The following is an 18,167-nucleotide window of genomic DNA, read 5'->3' on the forward strand; positions in this document are numbered from 1 at the left end:
CTTAGCAAAAGCTAAGATTCGTACCTTAGCTCAGGTACTCTCAAATGTGAGATCTTAAATAAAATAATATTTTTTTCTCTCCTTCAATACCAAAACCAAAGTAAAAATTAGGGAGGGAAATAAATAATATAAATATATTGGGTATTGTGGGTCCAGTCAAAAAGTAAAATAAGATCTTAACCACTAGAGTGAAATGTGCATGAAAACCTTATGAGTGTCTTAAATCCTATGTGGCAATTTGGGCCCACAAAAATTGAGTTAAGTCCCAAAATAAGTTCCTACCATTGGAGATGCTCTTATGTATGCTTCACAGTATCTCCTTCTCGGCTCATTTGAAACTCACATTAAAATATCAGTTTCAGTAGAAGATAATAGCACCAGTCCTAGTAGAAAGATAACCCCCTTTTGTAAGGTCATCACTAAGAAATTAAAATTTGATTAGCATCAGTCCTTGTCAAATAACTACAATCTTAGCATATCAAAATAGTGCTTGCTAAAGAACTACAACGACACTAAGAAAAGCCATGCTATAGACCAATCTCTTTTCAGTTTATGCATCGCGCCATGTGTCTATCATAACTCCAAGAAAACATGACTTTCTTTGAAGTAGTTCTCCAATCACGACATTACAATCAAGGACCGTTTATTAACTACAACCAGAAATTGCTTACTTGTAAAAATGGAAAACTGTGTGATGGCCGGTATTTTAATATGATAACCTCCAATTGTTCAATCTTGACAAATTATAGGATAAGATCATAGCATTTACCAAGAGGCTCTTGAACTTCTCGCCTCCTTCTTGGCAGATTTCAAAGAAACCCTCCTTAATATTTAAAAAATACTCTAAAGGCCTAGTCTCACCGAAAATACAAAATGAAACCTCAAATATTACATTTGATTTTTCAGGTGGATATAAATATTGATTATCAGACAATACATTAACACAGAGCATACCTTTATAGGACTCACTGTGAGTGATATCGGGAACTCTATGCTCTAAAGATTTTTTCACTTCATTCATAGGTCGGTCCTACACATGCAGGTGAGAAGGTACTCCATATCTATCTATATATATATGTAAAGGAGACTTGAGGTTTTGCATGTATTAAATGCATTAAACCATAAAGCTCCTATACATTTATATTAAATATATTTAAAAATATAAAAATATAAAATATATTAAAAACTGAAAAAAAAATTTACATAATAAAAAACTATTCAACTACTAAAATTAAATAACAACATTCATAAACTTAAAATTGACTTGGGCTTTGCATTTGACAAATATTAAAAATTAAAATAAAAAAGTAAATATTTTTTAATAAATAATTTAGATAAAATACTTTTAAAATAAAAAAAATTCTATCTATCAATATCTATCTATCTATCTATATATATATGTAAAGGAGACTTGAACTTTTTTGCATTGATTACCGCTTTTTTATTAAATACATTAGATAATAAAATACAAAACTAAAAAATAACTACATTTACTTTATTATTCATTATATTAATTAATAACTGTTAAACCTTTCAATTTCCAAATTAAAAAAAAAAACTTTTCAATTTCCCATATTTTAAAATAATTTTTAATAGTGATTAAATTTTAACTATTAATTATAACTAGAAGACAAATTTTGAATAATAATAATTTAAATTGACTAACTTTACATAAATAAAAATATATAGTAAAATAAATTTTACATTTATAACTAATTGTAAAAAATTTCAAACTCTTATATATTAAAATTAAAATTTTAATTATAATTATAATCATAAGTTGATGAATTTTAAAAATTAACCAACAAAACTTATTACTACATTTTACGTATAAATAAAAAATTAAGTGCTAAAGTTAGATATGAAAATAACACGAATTAATATCTTTTAAATAAAAATAAACATGTTAAATATTGAAATTAGTTAATGGTTGAATACTTTTTGTAAATATATATTTTGGAATTTACTTTTTTTCGAAAGAGAAATATATATATATATATATATATATATATATATATATATATATATATATATATATATATTAGAGTGTTGAGAAATATCTCTTCTCAATATGGGTACAATAACATAGGAATTTACTTTTAAAATCTGAAATGATTATGCATGTTGTTTAAATTGACTATAATGTAGTTTTGTGTTATTTTAAAAAATATTTTTAAATTAATTTGTGATTTTTCTTAATATTGATAGTAATAAAAAAAATTTGAACGTAATGATAGTAATAAATTATTGATGAATATTTTATGTTATTAACTATATTATTAACTTTTTTTTGAAGAATAAAAAATTATTGAATTAAGAGAGTCAAAGTACAAAATCATAGTGTCAATTGGTTCAAGGATGAACTTGGGCGCTATGCCTAAATAGAAATCATCCCTACATGTGAAGGGGTTCCTAAAACCAGCTACTAAGTGCAGAATACAAGTAACACTACTACAGAAAAGGCTTTTCGCCACGGTTCCGCACGCCCTTTAGCCACGGTTTAACCGTGGCGATAACTTGCGTGGCAATTGCTCAATTGCCACGGTTCAAGGGCGAACCATGGCAATTGATTCGCCTATTACCACAGTCGGTAAAGGATAACCGTGGCAATAGGGTCCACATATTGCCACGGTTACCCACTCAACCGTGGCAATAGAGTCCACATATTGCCACGGTCAAGTACGTAACCGTGACAATATGAGGCTTTTGTACCACGGTTTTTTAACCGTGGCAATATGTTGTACACCTGGGCTGTGCAATTACCACGGCCAGATTTATGTTTTTTTTTATTTGATCTGGTCTATGCATAAATTGCAGTACATTTTTTCAAGAAAAATAAATTTCATAAAATCTCATGTTGAGAACAACATTCACATATTCTAACAGAATTACTCAAATATTCCAGCCTTGAATAACAAAACAATACTAAAATCCATGTCACTTTACTAATTTGTCTAAAACAATACTAATTGTTGTTGAGAACATACTCTCTCAAGAAATTAAAGCAAGCTACATCAGTTAAAAGCATGAATTAACAAAGTTTTGTTGGAATTAGAATCGGATCTAGCTGCATCCAGAAAGACGCGAGGGAGAGTAGAGCATCTGCAACAACTTGCCATAATGCACACTGTAGCAGAAAAACAGCAGTCCATCACCAACAGCACAGCAGAAGCCGAAACAAAAATACTACAATGCCAAATTTAAACAGTGCAAACACAATTGAGCAACACTATGTCAAAGCCACTACTTTGTTTACATGCACTTTGATAAAGCTAAAAATAACCAAACCCTTTTTGTTCTAGGAAGAAACATGTAGCAAATAAATCATGGAAACGGGTCGTTTGAGAGGGAGGAATGTATATTAGTTAAATGCAAAGCACTAAGTAGTAAACCAGAAGTAACATGGAAAAAAAGGGAAATGCATGTCACCTGTTTAGGCCTTGTCATTATTGTAGGGCTATGAGTTGTATATCCTTGTGTTGCTACTTTGCTCTGTTTGAGTTGATTTTCCAAGGGACCAAGCCTTCAAAAAAGCAACACACGAGGTAAGAGGGAGGGAAGTTATGTATGTACATTTAGGAAAAGAAGGAGAAAAAAATGGTGAAGCAAGCAAGCAAACTGATTGACATGGTAGAAAAGCCATGAACCATGAGGAAAATGGGGGAAATGGCATGGCCAAGTTATTCCCTGACTATAGATTGTTTTTTCCATCTAAGAAATGATCCAATTGTAAACCACTACATACTTTCAATTCCCCGATGCCATGAATCATGTGGAAAATGGGGAAAATGGCATGGGCTCAAATTAAACACTGAAACAAATTATACATGAATAGGATAAAAAAAACACTAGTAAACTCCAAGACCCTGAAAGTTTTCACACCTCACAGTCATTTGTAAAACTGAATCACTATATCTCACTCAACAAAAATGAGAACATAAGACAAAATAAGCAACCAGTGGACTAAAATCAATAAGAAAATGACTCACAAAAGTCTCAGTTTCTTCATGGTTGGTAAAGAATGAGGGATATTTTGGCTCAAATAATTGCAAGCCATGTTTCTGCAATAAAGAAGATTCATCAGAAAAACTCACTGCTGAAGACACAGGGTCACATAAACAAATAGAATTCACTGATGAAGGAAAAAATCATCAGAACAATAGGCTTACATATGTGTGGCATTGGGTGGCAAACTATATGGTATCTCACCAACTATGTTGTTAGAAATCACATCCCTAAATAAACAAGAATATGGAAACAAGTAAGTCACATATGTTTACAGTGAAACAGAACAACTTGAAATATATACACAATTACTTACATATGCTTCAAGTTTTGTAGATTGTGAAGCAAGCCTCCGAGATACCTAGTGATGTTCAATCCTTGAATTTTGCTGCATAAAGACAAAAAGTAGGTAATTAAGGGGTTCATTAATTAGTGGCAATGAAGGGTATATTATAAACCTTGTACAAGTTAATCTCTCAAAACAGAATTAGTTGGAGCATAATAACAAAATTAAACCAAACTGATCAACTAGCAGACTAACATGTAATAGCTTTCCTAACCAATTACATAACTGTGAAGACTAACTATATTACGTCCTCTAACACACTCCAAAGCACCATGATAACCTCCAAAAGCATATTCACTGCCATAATTTTCATAGTAGCCATATCCACTGTCAATGTAGTCATGACCAAGCTCAGAGCCATGGCCATGCTTAAGAGTATTTACTGATGTTGTTGTCATCATAGTTCCTATATACATCCTTCCTGCTGCCGTAGCCAACACCATGGTCAAACCCATGAGCATAGCCACTATCATAGGCTCATAGCCATCCCCATAGACCTTTTCTTACCCACCTTCACAGTTTTTTTTTTTTTCAGGCAGTTTCTGTTCCATCTTCTTAATGTCTTATGTTTGAGTCCTGTGTATAAATAAAAGTAAAACTCTAGCAAGGAGCGCTAGCTCTACTAGGATGTGAATGTACCCTGCTTAGATCTAACTAAACGTGATAATCATTTTAAGTACTTCAATTTTGAACACTTTTTGAGATGTAATATGAATATGATCACCTTGGTGTAGTAGAAGTTTACCATGCTATCATCTTTTACATCATTGCAGAATCCAAATTAGAACCCTGCAACAGCAACCACACTTTTTAACAATCTCTGTCCCCTGTGAGAGACAACATTCTGTGCTATGTCTGTTTCATGACTTTCATCTGTCCCTTGCCTTTCTCCATTTTGGACCTTCCTTCATCCGAATAGGCAAAAGAAACATATTATAAATAAATGCAAAATTTACTATGACATGCTAAAACTCAAAGCTTCCCCAACAACTAAAAAGCCAAAGCCATATCAAAGTGAAAAAAAAAACGAAAAACAAAAAATATGTTCTTGAATGAATCATTACCAGGACTGTGGGAAGAACTGATAGAACTACCATTGAAGTTCTGACCCAGTTGCTTAAGAGCTTCAGCTTGCTGATTTAGGATCAAAGTGCACAATTGCAGTTCAAATAATTTCAAATAGAAATTCTTAAAATAAAATCAGACCACAAATATTTAAACTTTCATATTTGAAAACCCAAATGTTGGCAAATTTACAATAAAATAGACTAAGATTGGATGACTGAAAGCATGTTATTCTCAAGTTATGAAACATGAAAACAAGAGCTGTTTTAGTACAGGACTTTAGACCATTCTATAGGAAATGGAACATGAGCACTCAGTATCCTGTGAGGAAAATGAAATGCTCAAGCAAGAGTTGGGGTGCTAGTTCTAAATGTAAGTATCTATAGTGTGAACAAGCAAGAGATCTGCTCTATATGGAAACAGAAGTCTAATGAAAACATGAGCAATGGGATAACGAAGACATACCTTACTAGTAATGCTTCTGAACAAGTGGAGAGTTCTTACCCAAAGGTAGCACAAGTCTAATGAAAATCAGAAAGAGGTTACAAACATGAAATGTTCTTTACTAGTAAAGATAGAGACAATGTGCTTCAGAACAAAAGTCCAATGAAAATGAAAACAAACACAAGAGCACACCTAACTAGAAAATATTAGTCAATGTGATTTTGAACGGAAGTTTTTAAGAAAATGAGAACAAGAGGTTACACACAACGTGCTTCACCAGCAAAGATAAAGTCAAAATATTTCTGAACAAGTCACAGTTCTTCCCCAAAGGAAATGCAAGTTTGATGAATTAGAAACAATATAATTTGGCATGAGGACGAAGTTACAAAGTAAACTAGGAAACTCATAAAGCCCCACTTATTTGGCTGCTCCTTCAAACAAAATTTGGTTGATGACCCGAGATTTCACATTAAATTTAGTTGGATGAAACCCAATATAGATAAAATTTAATTTGTCTACTCTACACTATAGAGTTGTTTGTTTCATTACAGGTGTATAACTGATGACCCAGAGCATGCTAAAGGACTCCACACAAGAATGGCAAATGAGCTCAGAACTTTGAAGTAATTTACCCAATCAACCAAACTATCCTCTTCATAATCACCAGTGTTGTCTACCGGCCGTCGTCCTGTAATGAGCTCCAATAGCATGATACCAAATGAGAAAACATCAGATTTCACAGTTAATTTGCCACTTGATGCATACTCAGGAGCCAAATACCTGAATAAGAAACCAAGTGATTAGACCAATTTGGTATTAGCAGACAGAAACATACACATATAATGATATAAAACTTTGTGAATTGTTTGGTTTATTAGTATTTTACCCAAATGTTCCCATCACACAAGTAGAAACATGTGTTAGTGTCTTGATTAAACTTTGCCAATCCAAAATCTGCCACCTGAATAGATAAAACCAATGATTACCAATAGGAATCAAGAGCCACAATTCTTAAAATATCTCTAGCTCATGAAATTTCATATACATACTTTGGCATCAAAGTTGTTTTCAATTAGAATGTTTGCACCCTTTATGTCTCGGTGAATGATGCGAGGGTGACCTGATTGATGTTTCCCATAAGTTAATAACAATGATTTCATCCTTTTAACAAAAAAAAAGTCTACACAAATTGATTATTTAAGAGAAGATAAGCATGCATATCACTTACAATCCTCATGTAAATAAGCAAGTCCTTTGGCTGATCCAATCGCAATTTTGAGCCTGGTGTCCCAGTCCATCAGTTATACACAAGGATCGCTACCATTCCATCCTTGAAGCTCTGGTGGGTAGTTCAAGGTTCTATATAGGTCCTGGAGAGCAGCCACTGCTCATAAAAAAGAAAATTACAAGAAATTGATTAGTAGTTTCAAAAATCAAACACTTTTCGACTGAATTGATTCAAAGAAATTCCCAAGTATATCTATGACATTCACACACTTCAACAATCGAATAAACACAGATACGAACCTATACAATCAATTTCAACTACTCATATCATCATATTCAAAAAAGATTACAAAATTTCCTTCACTCCTTCTCTAACCTTGGTCCCTTGAAACCCTAGCTAGCAAATAAAATAGCCGTGTGAGAGATAGAGGGAGGGAGAGAGTGTGAGAGACAGAAATGCATACCTAAAACGACTCTAGCATGACGATGATGGGCGATGGCGCGACGAAGAACAACCACAGAGAACGACGCGATGGAGAACAAAAGAACGAAGGAGGAAGACGCGACAGAGACCTGTAGATGATAGAGGAAGAGTGACGAGCTTGACCTCACGAAGAGGATAAGCGAGACCATGGTACCGTCGTCGTGAACAGAAGAGAGGCTGCGAGGTCGACCTCGAGAAGAGAGAGCTTGGGTTGGCCGCCGTCGTTTTGAAGGGTTGGAGTGTGGAGAGTGGGATAGAGGGGAGAAGGTTTAGGGGTATCTATTGTCACGGTCCCTTAAAAAATAATAAAATATTGTCCCCTATTACCACGGTTCCGCTTCTAACCGTGACAATTGAGCTTTTGCCACGGTTTCGCCTATAACTGTGGCAATTGAGGCGTGGCAAAATGTCATTTCTGTAGTAGTGTAAGGAACTAGGAGTACTAAACTTTACACCCTGAGCAATTTTTTAAAATTCCCTATTCTCTTCTAGCAGAACCCAAATAGGATCATGACCCTCACAGCCCAAGTTTGCCAACTATTAATTATTAACTGTCAACTTTTCATTTTCTTATAAAAAAAAATAATTATTACGTAGTACTTAAAAATAGTTAGAATATTAACTATCAATCATAAATTGAGAGAAAAAAAAATTAAGAAACATATTTATATGTAGACAATAATATTAATTTAAATTAAATAGTAGTAAATATAATTTTTTTTTGACACCGTAGTAAATATAAAATTTATTAATGAACAATCTAGAAAAATAGTTTCAAAATTAAATGAATGTCTCTGGAAGATATTTATCATTAAATATACTGCATGTGTGTATTATTTGAAAAACATAGTCGTAAAAATATTTTCTCAAGTTTTATTATGTTATTAATAATATTTTCTTTTTCAATTTTTTTATGAGTTTAATGGATATGCACTGACAGTATAAAATAGTTTTACACAGACATCCAATTGAATTCAGTCAAATCAGAAAATATCTTATTCTTTTAATTAAAATTAAAGTCAAATGTAATTATCTCTCCTATGTGGCATGCTTTGATTGGATGACTGTGTAAAACTATTTTACACTGTCAGTGCATATTCATTAAACTCTTTTTTTATATTTCAGTAATATCGTGGATTTACATAAAGAGAATTCGAATACCAATGTATCCTCACAACCGAAAGCCGTGAGATTAATCTCTCGCCCCAAAAAAAAAAGAAAAATCGAATACAAGTAATTTAATGTATCAAAAAAACTGTAATACTATCTATTTCGATGTGTAAACACAATAATTTTTTCTGTTATATTTATATTTAAGAAATACTTTAATATTTATTATTTATATAATTACACTATAGTAATTTTTATATAATATTAAAAAATATCGTAAATAAACCCGTGCAACGCACGGGTATAATATCTAGTTAAAAGAGTAATTCATAAGCAATACACTAATACCACAATTTAAAATACTAAATAGTCAAAGCTAATGCTTACCGGTTACAAAAAAAATAATGATGACCCTTAAATACACTTAATGCTCCTTAATACATAATAACTCATGACCAAGGTTGTTAGACTCGCGAGTTAACTCGCTGACTCGGTAGACTCGCGAGTCTACATAGGAAAAACGAGTCGACTCGCTGTCAGACTCGTTTTCTGGCCTGACTCGGCCTGACTCGGTCTGACTCGGCCTGACTCGGTCTGACTCGGTGACCGAGTCAAGTTTTTTTTTTTTTTTTAAGTTAAAAAATCCCAAATTTATTAAAAATCCCTAAAACTAAACCTATTTTCAACCTCTATCGCGTTCCTCTTCCTTCTTTGCTTCAAAAAATCTTGGATGCTCTTATAATTAGATTATATGTTTGTATTTATTCTTCATGTGACAAGGTTATACTTAGTAAATTTTCATTTCTGGTAGACTCGAGTCTCGTCGAGTCTACGAGTCGAGTCTACCTACCCAAAACGAGTCTGCTTAGACTCACGAGTCTGACAACCTTGCTCATGACCATTCGTCTTTGTAACTGTGGAACTTTCATTTTCTAATTTAGCCTCAACATATAGAACTCACCCCTAAATCTAAAAAGAAAAATAATGGGAAAGGGAAGAAAATCATGAATAGCAATACCTTGTTTTTCTCGAGCCTCTTGACGGCGACGCGATCCCCATTGGCTTTTATCTATCCCAACATAGGAGTAACCCAATAGGCATTAGTTCAATTAGTCTGTAACTTACAATTAAACCATTGTCTTAGAACTCCCTGAAAGTTCAAGACATCTTGTGTTGATTATCACCACATTAGTAGTTGAGTCCAAATTATCTCACCAAGGTTCCTTAGCTCAACAATATAATCACACATATCGATAATCTTCTGTAATGGATAAAATGAAAATATTACGAGGAATATACAACCATTCTTTGATAAGACAACAAAAAAAGAATAAACCTTTTACAGTCCTAACCTAGAAGGGGGGAGGGGGGATTTTCACATTTCATTAGTTCGATTGATTATTTATTACAGTGCTGGTTACATACCTCTTCGATATTCACACACTCATTTCATATTAGTTTAATTAAGATACAAAACTGCCAAAAAAGTTTAAAAAAAAAGTACATTCTGTGGCAATCTTAAACGGTCACAAACACACAATGTGATGGTATGTGGTTCACTAAACCTTTTTGTTTATTTCAAGTCCTAAAGTCCATCAAACCTAGAAGAGGGGGGATTTTCACATTTCATTAGTTTGAATGATTATTTATTACAGTGCTGTTTACCGACATCTTCGATATCCACACACTGATTTTATATTAGTTTAATTAAGATATAAAACTGCCATAAAAGTTTAAAAAAAAAGTACATTTTGTAGCAATCTTTTTTTTTTTAACTTTTTGTAGCAATCTTAAGCGGTCACAAAGTATGTGGTTCACCGAACCTTTTTGTTTATTTAAGTCCATCAAAACCTAAATTTTTATTATACTATTCAACAAAATTAACACACAAAACATATGAAACAAATTCACGACCAGAGTTAGTTAACTTGCAGGCGTGGATCAACATCAACCCTTGCAACACCTTGCCGCCCCTCCACAACCTTGGCCGCTTCAACCTCTCCAACCACCAACTCCGCCGCCGCTTCTCCCCCCTCGTTCTCCTCATCCACATAGTTCGGGTCCCCTTCGTCCATCGCCGCTGGCGCCCCCATCATCTCGTTATCAACCTCACTGGCAGGGCCTTCCCAGGTGAACTTGCCACCGTGGCCAGACTTAGGCGGTGGCCTGCTGATTCCAACGCGGTCGACAGGGTGGCGGTCCATGCGGTGAACACCCTTGTTGATGAGCTTCTTCTCGATGTACTTGACGGTGTCTATGTTGTGCGTGCTGAGCTCCGTCTTCTCCACCCACTTCTTCCCTTCCTCGTCGTGGCTCACTGCTCTGATTGTCACCGTCTCTTGCTTGTCGTCAATGGGCTTCATTTTTCTGCTTCTCTGTTTGTTTTTCTTGTTCTTCTTCTCAAGGAATAATAATAGGATTGTGATGCTGAGTGTATTATGTGTTCTGACAATGAAAAACAAGGGTGTCGTGTGTGTGTTTATATAGGAGGTTAGAGTGTTGGGAACATGTTGGAGACTAGAAGGTGCTGGAGATGGAAGGTATGTTCGAGTTCTCGGATATGCTAGAAGCCTCTGCCACGTGATGCATTTCTAAGTTAGGCACGTGTGAGTAAATTTTATTTTATGATTAGTATCTCTTAGTTTGTTTGCTTCTTAAAACTATCTAGCCTTTTGCTATACCGACCCATTTTATTTTAAATCATCAGCTTCATTTCTATCTGATTTCTGTTATAATTGGAAGATGGAAGATATTTCATCCCTCGGATTTATTTTACTGTGTGTATCATCATTGCAGATGAATATGTTTGTGGATGAAGTTTGATTGATACACTTCCAATACACTACTAGCTGGTACCCAAAAAAGATAAGATATAAGCAAGAAAAATAAAAGACATGATGGAGAAAGGAAATAAATACAAAATAAGAAACGGATGATGGAGAAAATTAGGGTATGGAGGATGATCAAAACGTACATATTTATTTATTTAGCTTTATCACTCTTAACTTTTTTATTGTTATATTACAATTACTTCAAAAACAATAGTATAGTTTTAAGTAATTAAGAGTGTTTTCATTCCATGTCTTTCATCTAAATTGCGACACCATAAAAATTAATTTATGGTAAGTATGGAATGCGATGGAATAGATCTGAGCACGTTCCATTACATTCAATCCTCATTAATAAATAAAAAAGAACATAATTCATGACGTAACAGTGACATGGAGAGACCTTCGCACCTCATTTCACGACACAAGAGTGGTATTAAAGTTGATGGTACGATCTTAATAACTGACAACTTTCATCAATTAGGGGGAAACATGATAATGTGATGATGAATCACGCTTGACAGAGAGTTATGTAAAACATAATATATAACTTTAGGGGAAAATGTTGATAAATCAGGTATGAGATTTAAATCTCACATTTTTCTAAAAATGAGCTAGTTGAAGACTATATAAGAGATAAGACACACAAATCCCAATTAATATCTTTTTTTTTTTATAAAAATGTCGTGTTTGTCTTTTGTTAGTCCTCTTTATTAGTCTAGTATGGTATGAAGAGACTGACAACTCCTAATATAATTAGTAGATAACTAATCTTCTTCGACATTTAATTAAAGATTTGATAACTATGCGATGTGTACAGAAAAAACTTAACGTGACTGGTAATGTAAGTTATGCCAAGGAAGGAAACCCTAGCGAGAAGAATAAAAGCAAAACTTGAAAACTAAAATTTGATAATCAATTTTCTAGTGCTTCTATTATACTTTCCCAACTTAACACAGCTTTATACTTCCTATGCTCCTTGGGCCAAGGGTCACAAGTCCAAGCCCAAGCCCAAAATATCATTCTTTATACTCCCTAAGCTCCTTGGGCCATGGGTCACAAGTCCAAGCCCAAAATATCTTTTTATAGATAAACATTAAAACTGATTTAGAGTTGGAAAATAACTAGTCATCGAGACCAAATTACCCTAACTGAGCCTTCTTCTTGTAACCCAAAACAATTTGTTTTGACTGTACCAAAAACAAAAATACCCTAACTGAAACTCAGTAAAATCATTGAAGTATTAAGGTCTTCATTTGCTAAAGCCAATTGACAGTTTTGCCCAATGCGTGGAGTTATGTGAAAAATTATTTAGTTGGCTTTTTGGTCCATATGAAAAGGTGTAAGGTGATAAAATACTCCTTCTGAATTTCTTCCACCCGTAAGATAGGATTTCCCTTTTAAGTAATTTTATCATACAACATAAATAGAAGAAATCTTTTTCGTATTCTCCATTACAAATTTATTCTCTCAAATCTAGCTAAGCAATACTCAAATTTGCTAAAATTAACTATACTAATTATTAAACTTTAAAATCCTAAGTTGCCATCCGCAAACACAACCAAAACTAATTAATTAACCACCTCCAATCAAAAGATACACACCACTACTTGTTATCAGCCAACACATTCCAATATCGACAGGGACAAGAATTTATGCACTCATCCATTCAACACGGTGCGTACATTATAAGCATGTACTTCCTAAAATTTCCCAACTGTTCCTGGCACAAGGAGACGACGGAGAAGTTAAAGAAGAAACAAAACAGCAAAAACACACCAACTACCAACTACAAACTACAAACCACCCCGACCATGCATCGTTATGGTCCCCTCCATTCAATTCAATTGTCTAAATTACCCTTCTAAAACCACTTATAGACTAAATTTTTTTCGTGTCAACCCTATATTCGATAGCTGTGAGACTAATTTATCAGTTGCCGTTAGTGCACTAAGCAATAATCAAAAGAGTTACTTTCATTTGAGAGAGTTGAAAATCGAATTGTCAATCAATTCGTCATGAGACGAAGTAGTGAACTAATACGTAAATATAATTTATTTTCAAAACTACATAAATACTCCAATTGTTGTCATCCCTGCACTCAACGTAATGTCCACTTTTCCATATACCTGCTGTTGACGGATCCATTTCTCTCTGTCTTCTTTATCCATTACCGTTTCAGCACTGTGAATCTGGAGATGCTAAGCTCAGCTCTTCTACTCTCTTTGTCTCTCTTTCAACCCTTGAATTTCAGCTCAATGACACTCCAGGGTATGATCTTTTTTACTCTCTCTTTGATGTTCTGTTTTTTTGTTTGTAATTTTCTAGTTGCTTTGGTTGGTTAGGTAGAATCTTTGTTGAATAACAACAAAAGAAGACAAAAATTTTGAATTTTGAAAACTGGGTTTTGAACCTGTGAAGAGTTGCCAACTCTTAACTCTTACCATGGCCAATTTTGAAAAAAAAAATCTACAGATCTCATCGTTTTTAGCTTGCTTTTCCATGACCAAACAATAATTGGGGGTTAGGTTTTATTTTCCTGCTTTGTGGATTTTGACTTTCTAATTTGTATTAGTGGATTTAATTGCTTTCAGGGTACTAAGTGTGTATTAGGAGACTTGGTTCTTGATTAGTGAATCCACTGGATTGAGTAAAATCAATGGGAGGTGAAACAGTGAATGGTTCGTCATGGCTCAGTGCTTTGTGGCCGGTCTCACGGAAGGGTGCATCAGATAATAAGGCAGTGGTGGTTGGGGTTTTGGGGTCCGAAGTTGCGGGCTTGATGTTGAAGGTTGTTAATTTGTGGCAATCTTTGAGTGATGAGGAGGTATTGAGTCTGAGGGAAGGGATAGTGAACTCAGCTGGGGTCAGAAAGCTGGTTTCTGAAGATGATGACTACTTGATGGAACTTGTATTGAATGAGGTACTTGATAACTTCCAATCTGTTGCGCGAACTGTGGCCAGGTTGGGTAGGAGGTGTGTGGATCCAGTTTATCATCGTTTTGAACATTTCGTTCGCAGCCCGGCTCAGAATTACTTTCAGTGGTCTGGGTGGGATTACAGAGGGAAGAAGATGGAGAGGAAAGTGAAGAGGATGGAAAAATTTGTTGCTGCTATGACACAGCTATGCCAAGAGCTTGAGGTGCTAGCAGAGGTTGAGCAGACTCTCAGGAGAATGCAGGCAAATCCTGTATTGCATCGGGGGAAATTGCCTGAGTTTCAGAAGAAAGTCACGTTGCAGCGCCAAGAAGTTAGAAATCTAAGAGACATGTCTCCGTGGAATAGAAGTTATGATTATGTTGTCCGGTTGTTGGTGAGATCACTATTTACAATACTGGAGAGGATCATACTTGTCTTTGGAAATAACCACCTAGCAACAAAACAGAATGAAAATGAATCTCCAAATACGACTGCTAATAATCTTCTGCGCAGTCAATCGTTTTCTGTTTTTATGCATTCCTCTGTTCATCCTTCAGAGAATGATCTCTATGGATTCCATTCAGGACATCTGGGGAGGAGATTAGCATCAAACTCAGGCATTTTAGTTGACAAGAAACAAAGAAAGAAAAAACAGCAGCAGGCTCTACATCCACCGGCTTTGTGTCGGGATCGCCTAAATTCTGAGAGCAAGCAATTTGGACCTATTGGGCCGTTCAAAAGTTGCATGTCTGTTGCAAACAATTCTCCTGTCATCGACAGTTTTGTGCAGACGAATGGTGGTTCTATGAGGTTAACTGATTCTCATATGGAAAATGTTGACAAAATGAAAAGAGTGGAGAAATCATCTCTCTCCAACAGAATTAGGATATATTCTAAATTATCCATGAGCAACCGGTTAAAGCCGGCTTCATTTACCCTTGGTGATGCGGCTTTAACCCTGCATTATGCAAATATGATTGTATTGATCGAGCAAATGGTGTCTTCACCTCACCTGACTGATCCTGAACCAAGAGATGATCTGTACAAGATGCTTCCAGCTACTATAAGAGCTGTTCTGAGGCATAAGCTCAAGGGACGCAAGAAAAGTAAATCTTCATGGGTCTATAATGCAGAGATTGCAGCAGAATGGAGTGCGGTACTTGCACAGATATTGGATTGGTTGGCTCCACTTGCACATGACACTATAAGGTGGCATTCTGTAAGAAGTTTTGAGAAGGAGCATGCAACTTTGAAAGCAAATATCTTGCTGGTCCAGACTCTTTACTTTGCAAATCAAGTAAAAACTGAAGCTGCTATAGTTGATCTTCTTGTCGGTCTCAACTATGTATGTAGGATTGATACCAAGGTAGGAGTAAGAGATAGAGTGGAGTGTGCTAGTGCTAGATCATTTCATGGTGTTGGTTTGAGAAAAAATGGAATGTATAGTGAATATTTTTAGTAGACTGACATTACCAATGTCAGGAGTGAATGACATTTTTTTAGTAGTCTATGACTTTGCTAAATAGTACTTATAAATGTTGTTGTTTTAATTCTATTCTTAGGTAACATTTGCATGAATCAATTTAGCTTAAGGTTTTCAAAGTAGATAATTTGTTGGAAATACGGAAACATATTTTCTTCAGCTTCTGTAACCACCATTCTAAAGCATTCCATGTCAGTTTTCCATTGCATCACCATTCAAATGCTACCTCACACTATTTGATCACTCAAATAGTTTACTTTGTTAATGTATCTACTATCTACTCATCAATCATCACTTCAATGTAAATGTAATTCTCTTCTTCTTAAAGAGTTTATGTATAGAAATGATTATTCAGTCTCCAAAATTATATTTTTTAATCAATCTTTATATGTTCATTAAGGGTGAGGACTAATCTAATGTACTTTTTTTCTTAAGTGACACTAGTGTTCTTTACCCGTGCGTTGCACGGTGATTAAATTTATTGTAAAGATAAATCAGTAGAAATATATTTTTACTTAGTTTAGACTCTTTTTAGTAAGTAGAAGTGATATGAAACCGAACATATGTTACAAACATGTAGATGAATGGACCACCGTAATTAATTTGATGAGGTTGTATAGACCTCACTATGTCAACATTTGAATAGTAATAAGTAGGGGTGTTCGCGGATTGGATTGGATCGGTTTTGAGGAGAAAAATCATCCGATCCGATCTCATCGGTTTTATGATTTTGTCATCCAATGAATTTTTTACTAAATTCAAATCCGAACCAATCCGATCCAATCTATAGCGGTTTGGATTGGATTGGATTGTTCGGTTTTTGTTTCACTTTTTTGTGCTTAAAAATTGTGTTTTATAAATTTAAAAAATATATAATATATAATATATGATAAATACAACGATACATAATTTATAACATTAATATAACATTCATAAATTATAACATAGTCAACATATTTTTAAATTATGATTATAATTGTTTACATTAATGCATGTATATAGTTCAAATAATTACTTGAACTGTTTTTATTAAAACGTAATTTTATAAATAAGCATGTGTGATATAATCAATATATATACAATAAATATGTACTATGTAAGTGTAAATGGAATGATATATGTATAACTAAAATTATACATATTTGTGAATGTTCGGTTTGGATTGGATTGGTTCGGTTTTGGAAATCAAATCCAAAATCCGATCCGATCCAATAAATAATTTCGGTTTTTTCAATTTTCAGTCTGTTCGGTTTTCTGTTTGATTGGATTTCGGTTTTTTTGGATCGGTTTGTCGGTTTTGTTTGGATTGGTTCGGTTATGAACACCCCTAGTAATAAGAACCAAATTTTTAAGAAATGCATTACATTGAAATTGAAATGAAATAAACACAACAACGACAACAACATGAACGCTTATTAGAAGTTGTAGTCCATGATTAATAACAAAAATTGCATAACCGATCTTGTTTTCAATCAAGCAAATTTGAGCTATAGAACCTACAAAGGAAAAAAATTATATAACAGTAATAATCAGTAATCAATACAAATATAAATTGTGTATAATTTTAAAATGTTAAACAAACTTTATAGAAACGCCAATAACCCTAACAAACTTTATAGAAACGCCAATAACCCTTCGAATTAAATGATCAATAAACTGTTTGACATCTTTTTATGCTGTCAACAATAAAAAGAATAGTCATATCAGTTTTCCTATTAATAAAATTTAAATTGAAATTAATTGTAAGATAAATCAGCACTTACATGTCAAATATTATCGAAGACTTCTTGATACACCACGTTGTGTGTAGTGTTAGATACAACTCATTCTTCATCTATAATGAGCATCTTCAACCATTTTCTAGAATTAACTCTAGAAAGTGCAACATATAGCTGCCCGTGAGTAAAGACAGGTCTTAACAAATACAATCCAACATGAGATAAAGATTGCCCCTAACTTTTATTTACAGTCATTGCAAAACATAAAGTAACAGAGAATTGTCTGCGCTGGAATTTGAATGGAATGTCAGAATAAGATGGAGTTAAAAAATGTAATTTTTTTAGTCAATTATTAACAATGAATTGTCTAGTTGATGGACTTTTTTGAATGATTACTTTAATAAATGAACGTACTTAAGGTATTAAAATTAATTTGTAATCACTAATTTTAAAAAATAAATGATCTTAACGTTGCCACTAATTTTTCAATTATAAAGCAAAGATTTAAAAGCAATTAAAACTAACTAAAACTATTTAA

The 18,167-nt window shown here is 33.8% G+C and overlaps 3 protein-coding genes and 1 long non-coding RNA gene across 4 annotated transcripts; 1 reads left to right on the forward strand and 3 right to left on the reverse strand.

The window, feature by feature from the left end:
• Positions 1–4,064: 4,064 nt before the first annotated feature.
• On the reverse strand, positions 4,065–5,487 carry LOC130732607 (uncharacterized). The gene is made up of 3 exons (XR_009017084.1): positions 5,076–5,487; positions 4,322–4,393; positions 4,065–4,235 (listed from the first exon to the last, which is right to left on the reverse strand). It is a non-coding gene; the product is annotated as an uncharacterized LOC130732607 (long non-coding RNA).
• A 568-nt stretch (positions 5,488–6,055) lies between these two features.
• Positions 6,056–7,232, reverse strand: LOC130732608 (proline-rich receptor-like protein kinase PERK7). The gene is made up of 4 exons (XM_057584620.1): positions 7,089–7,232; positions 6,910–6,980; positions 6,747–6,821; positions 6,056–6,640 (listed from the first exon to the last, which is right to left on the reverse strand). Exons 1-4 carry the CDS (start codon positions 7,156–7,158, stop codon positions 6,626–6,628), a joined length of 231 nt encoding a protein of 76 aa, XP_057440603.1. The 5' UTR covers positions 7,159–7,232; the 3' UTR covers positions 6,056–6,625.
• Positions 7,233–10,372: 3,140 nt separating this feature from the next.
• LOC130732609 (uncharacterized) lies at positions 10,373–11,149 on the reverse strand. Its single transcript, XM_057584621.1, has one exon. The coding sequence runs from the start codon at positions 11,042–11,044 to the stop codon at positions 10,601–10,603; it is 444 nt and encodes a 147-aa protein (XP_057440604.1). The 5' UTR covers positions 11,045–11,149; the 3' UTR covers positions 10,373–10,600.
• A 2,446-nt stretch (positions 11,150–13,595) lies between these two features.
• On the forward strand, positions 13,596–16,049 carry LOC130730249 (protein PSK SIMULATOR 1-like). The gene is made up of 2 exons (XM_057582200.1): positions 13,596–13,780; positions 14,104–16,049. Exon 2 carries the CDS (start codon positions 14,169–14,171, stop codon positions 15,885–15,887), a length of 1,719 nt encoding a protein of 572 aa, XP_057438183.1. The 5' UTR covers positions 13,596–13,780; positions 14,104–14,168; the 3' UTR covers positions 15,888–16,049.
• Positions 16,050–18,167: the final 2,118 nt, after the last annotated feature.

The sequence above is a fragment of the Lotus japonicus genome, chromosome 1 (genome assembly GCF_012489685.1).
Source record: "Lotus japonicus ecotype B-129 chromosome 1, LjGifu_v1.2".
Lineage (NCBI taxonomy): Eukaryota > Viridiplantae > Streptophyta > Magnoliopsida > Fabales > Fabaceae > Lotus > Lotus japonicus.

Bases quoted from the DNA above. Each gene is read 5' to 3' on its own strand.
- LOC130732608 (XM_057584620.1), bottom strand. From the start codon at position 7,158: ATGGACTGGGACACCAGGCTCAAAATTGCGATTGGATCAGCCAAAGGA. The intron at 6,981-7,088 runs GTAAGTGATATG...AACATCAATCAG, and splicing joins TGCTTATTTACATGAGGATT to GTCACCCTCGCATCATTCAC. The intron at 6,822-6,909 runs GTATGTATATGA...TTATCTATTCAG, and splicing joins AAAACAACTTTGATGCCAAA to GTGGCAGATTTTGGATTGGC.
- LOC130732609 (XM_057584621.1), bottom strand. From the start codon at position 11,044: ATGAAGCCCATTGACGACAAGCAAGAGACGGTGACAATCAGAGCAGTG.
- LOC130730249 (XM_057582200.1), top strand. From the start codon at position 14,169: ATGGGAGGTGAAACAGTGAATGGTTCGTCATGGCTCAGTGCTTTGTGG.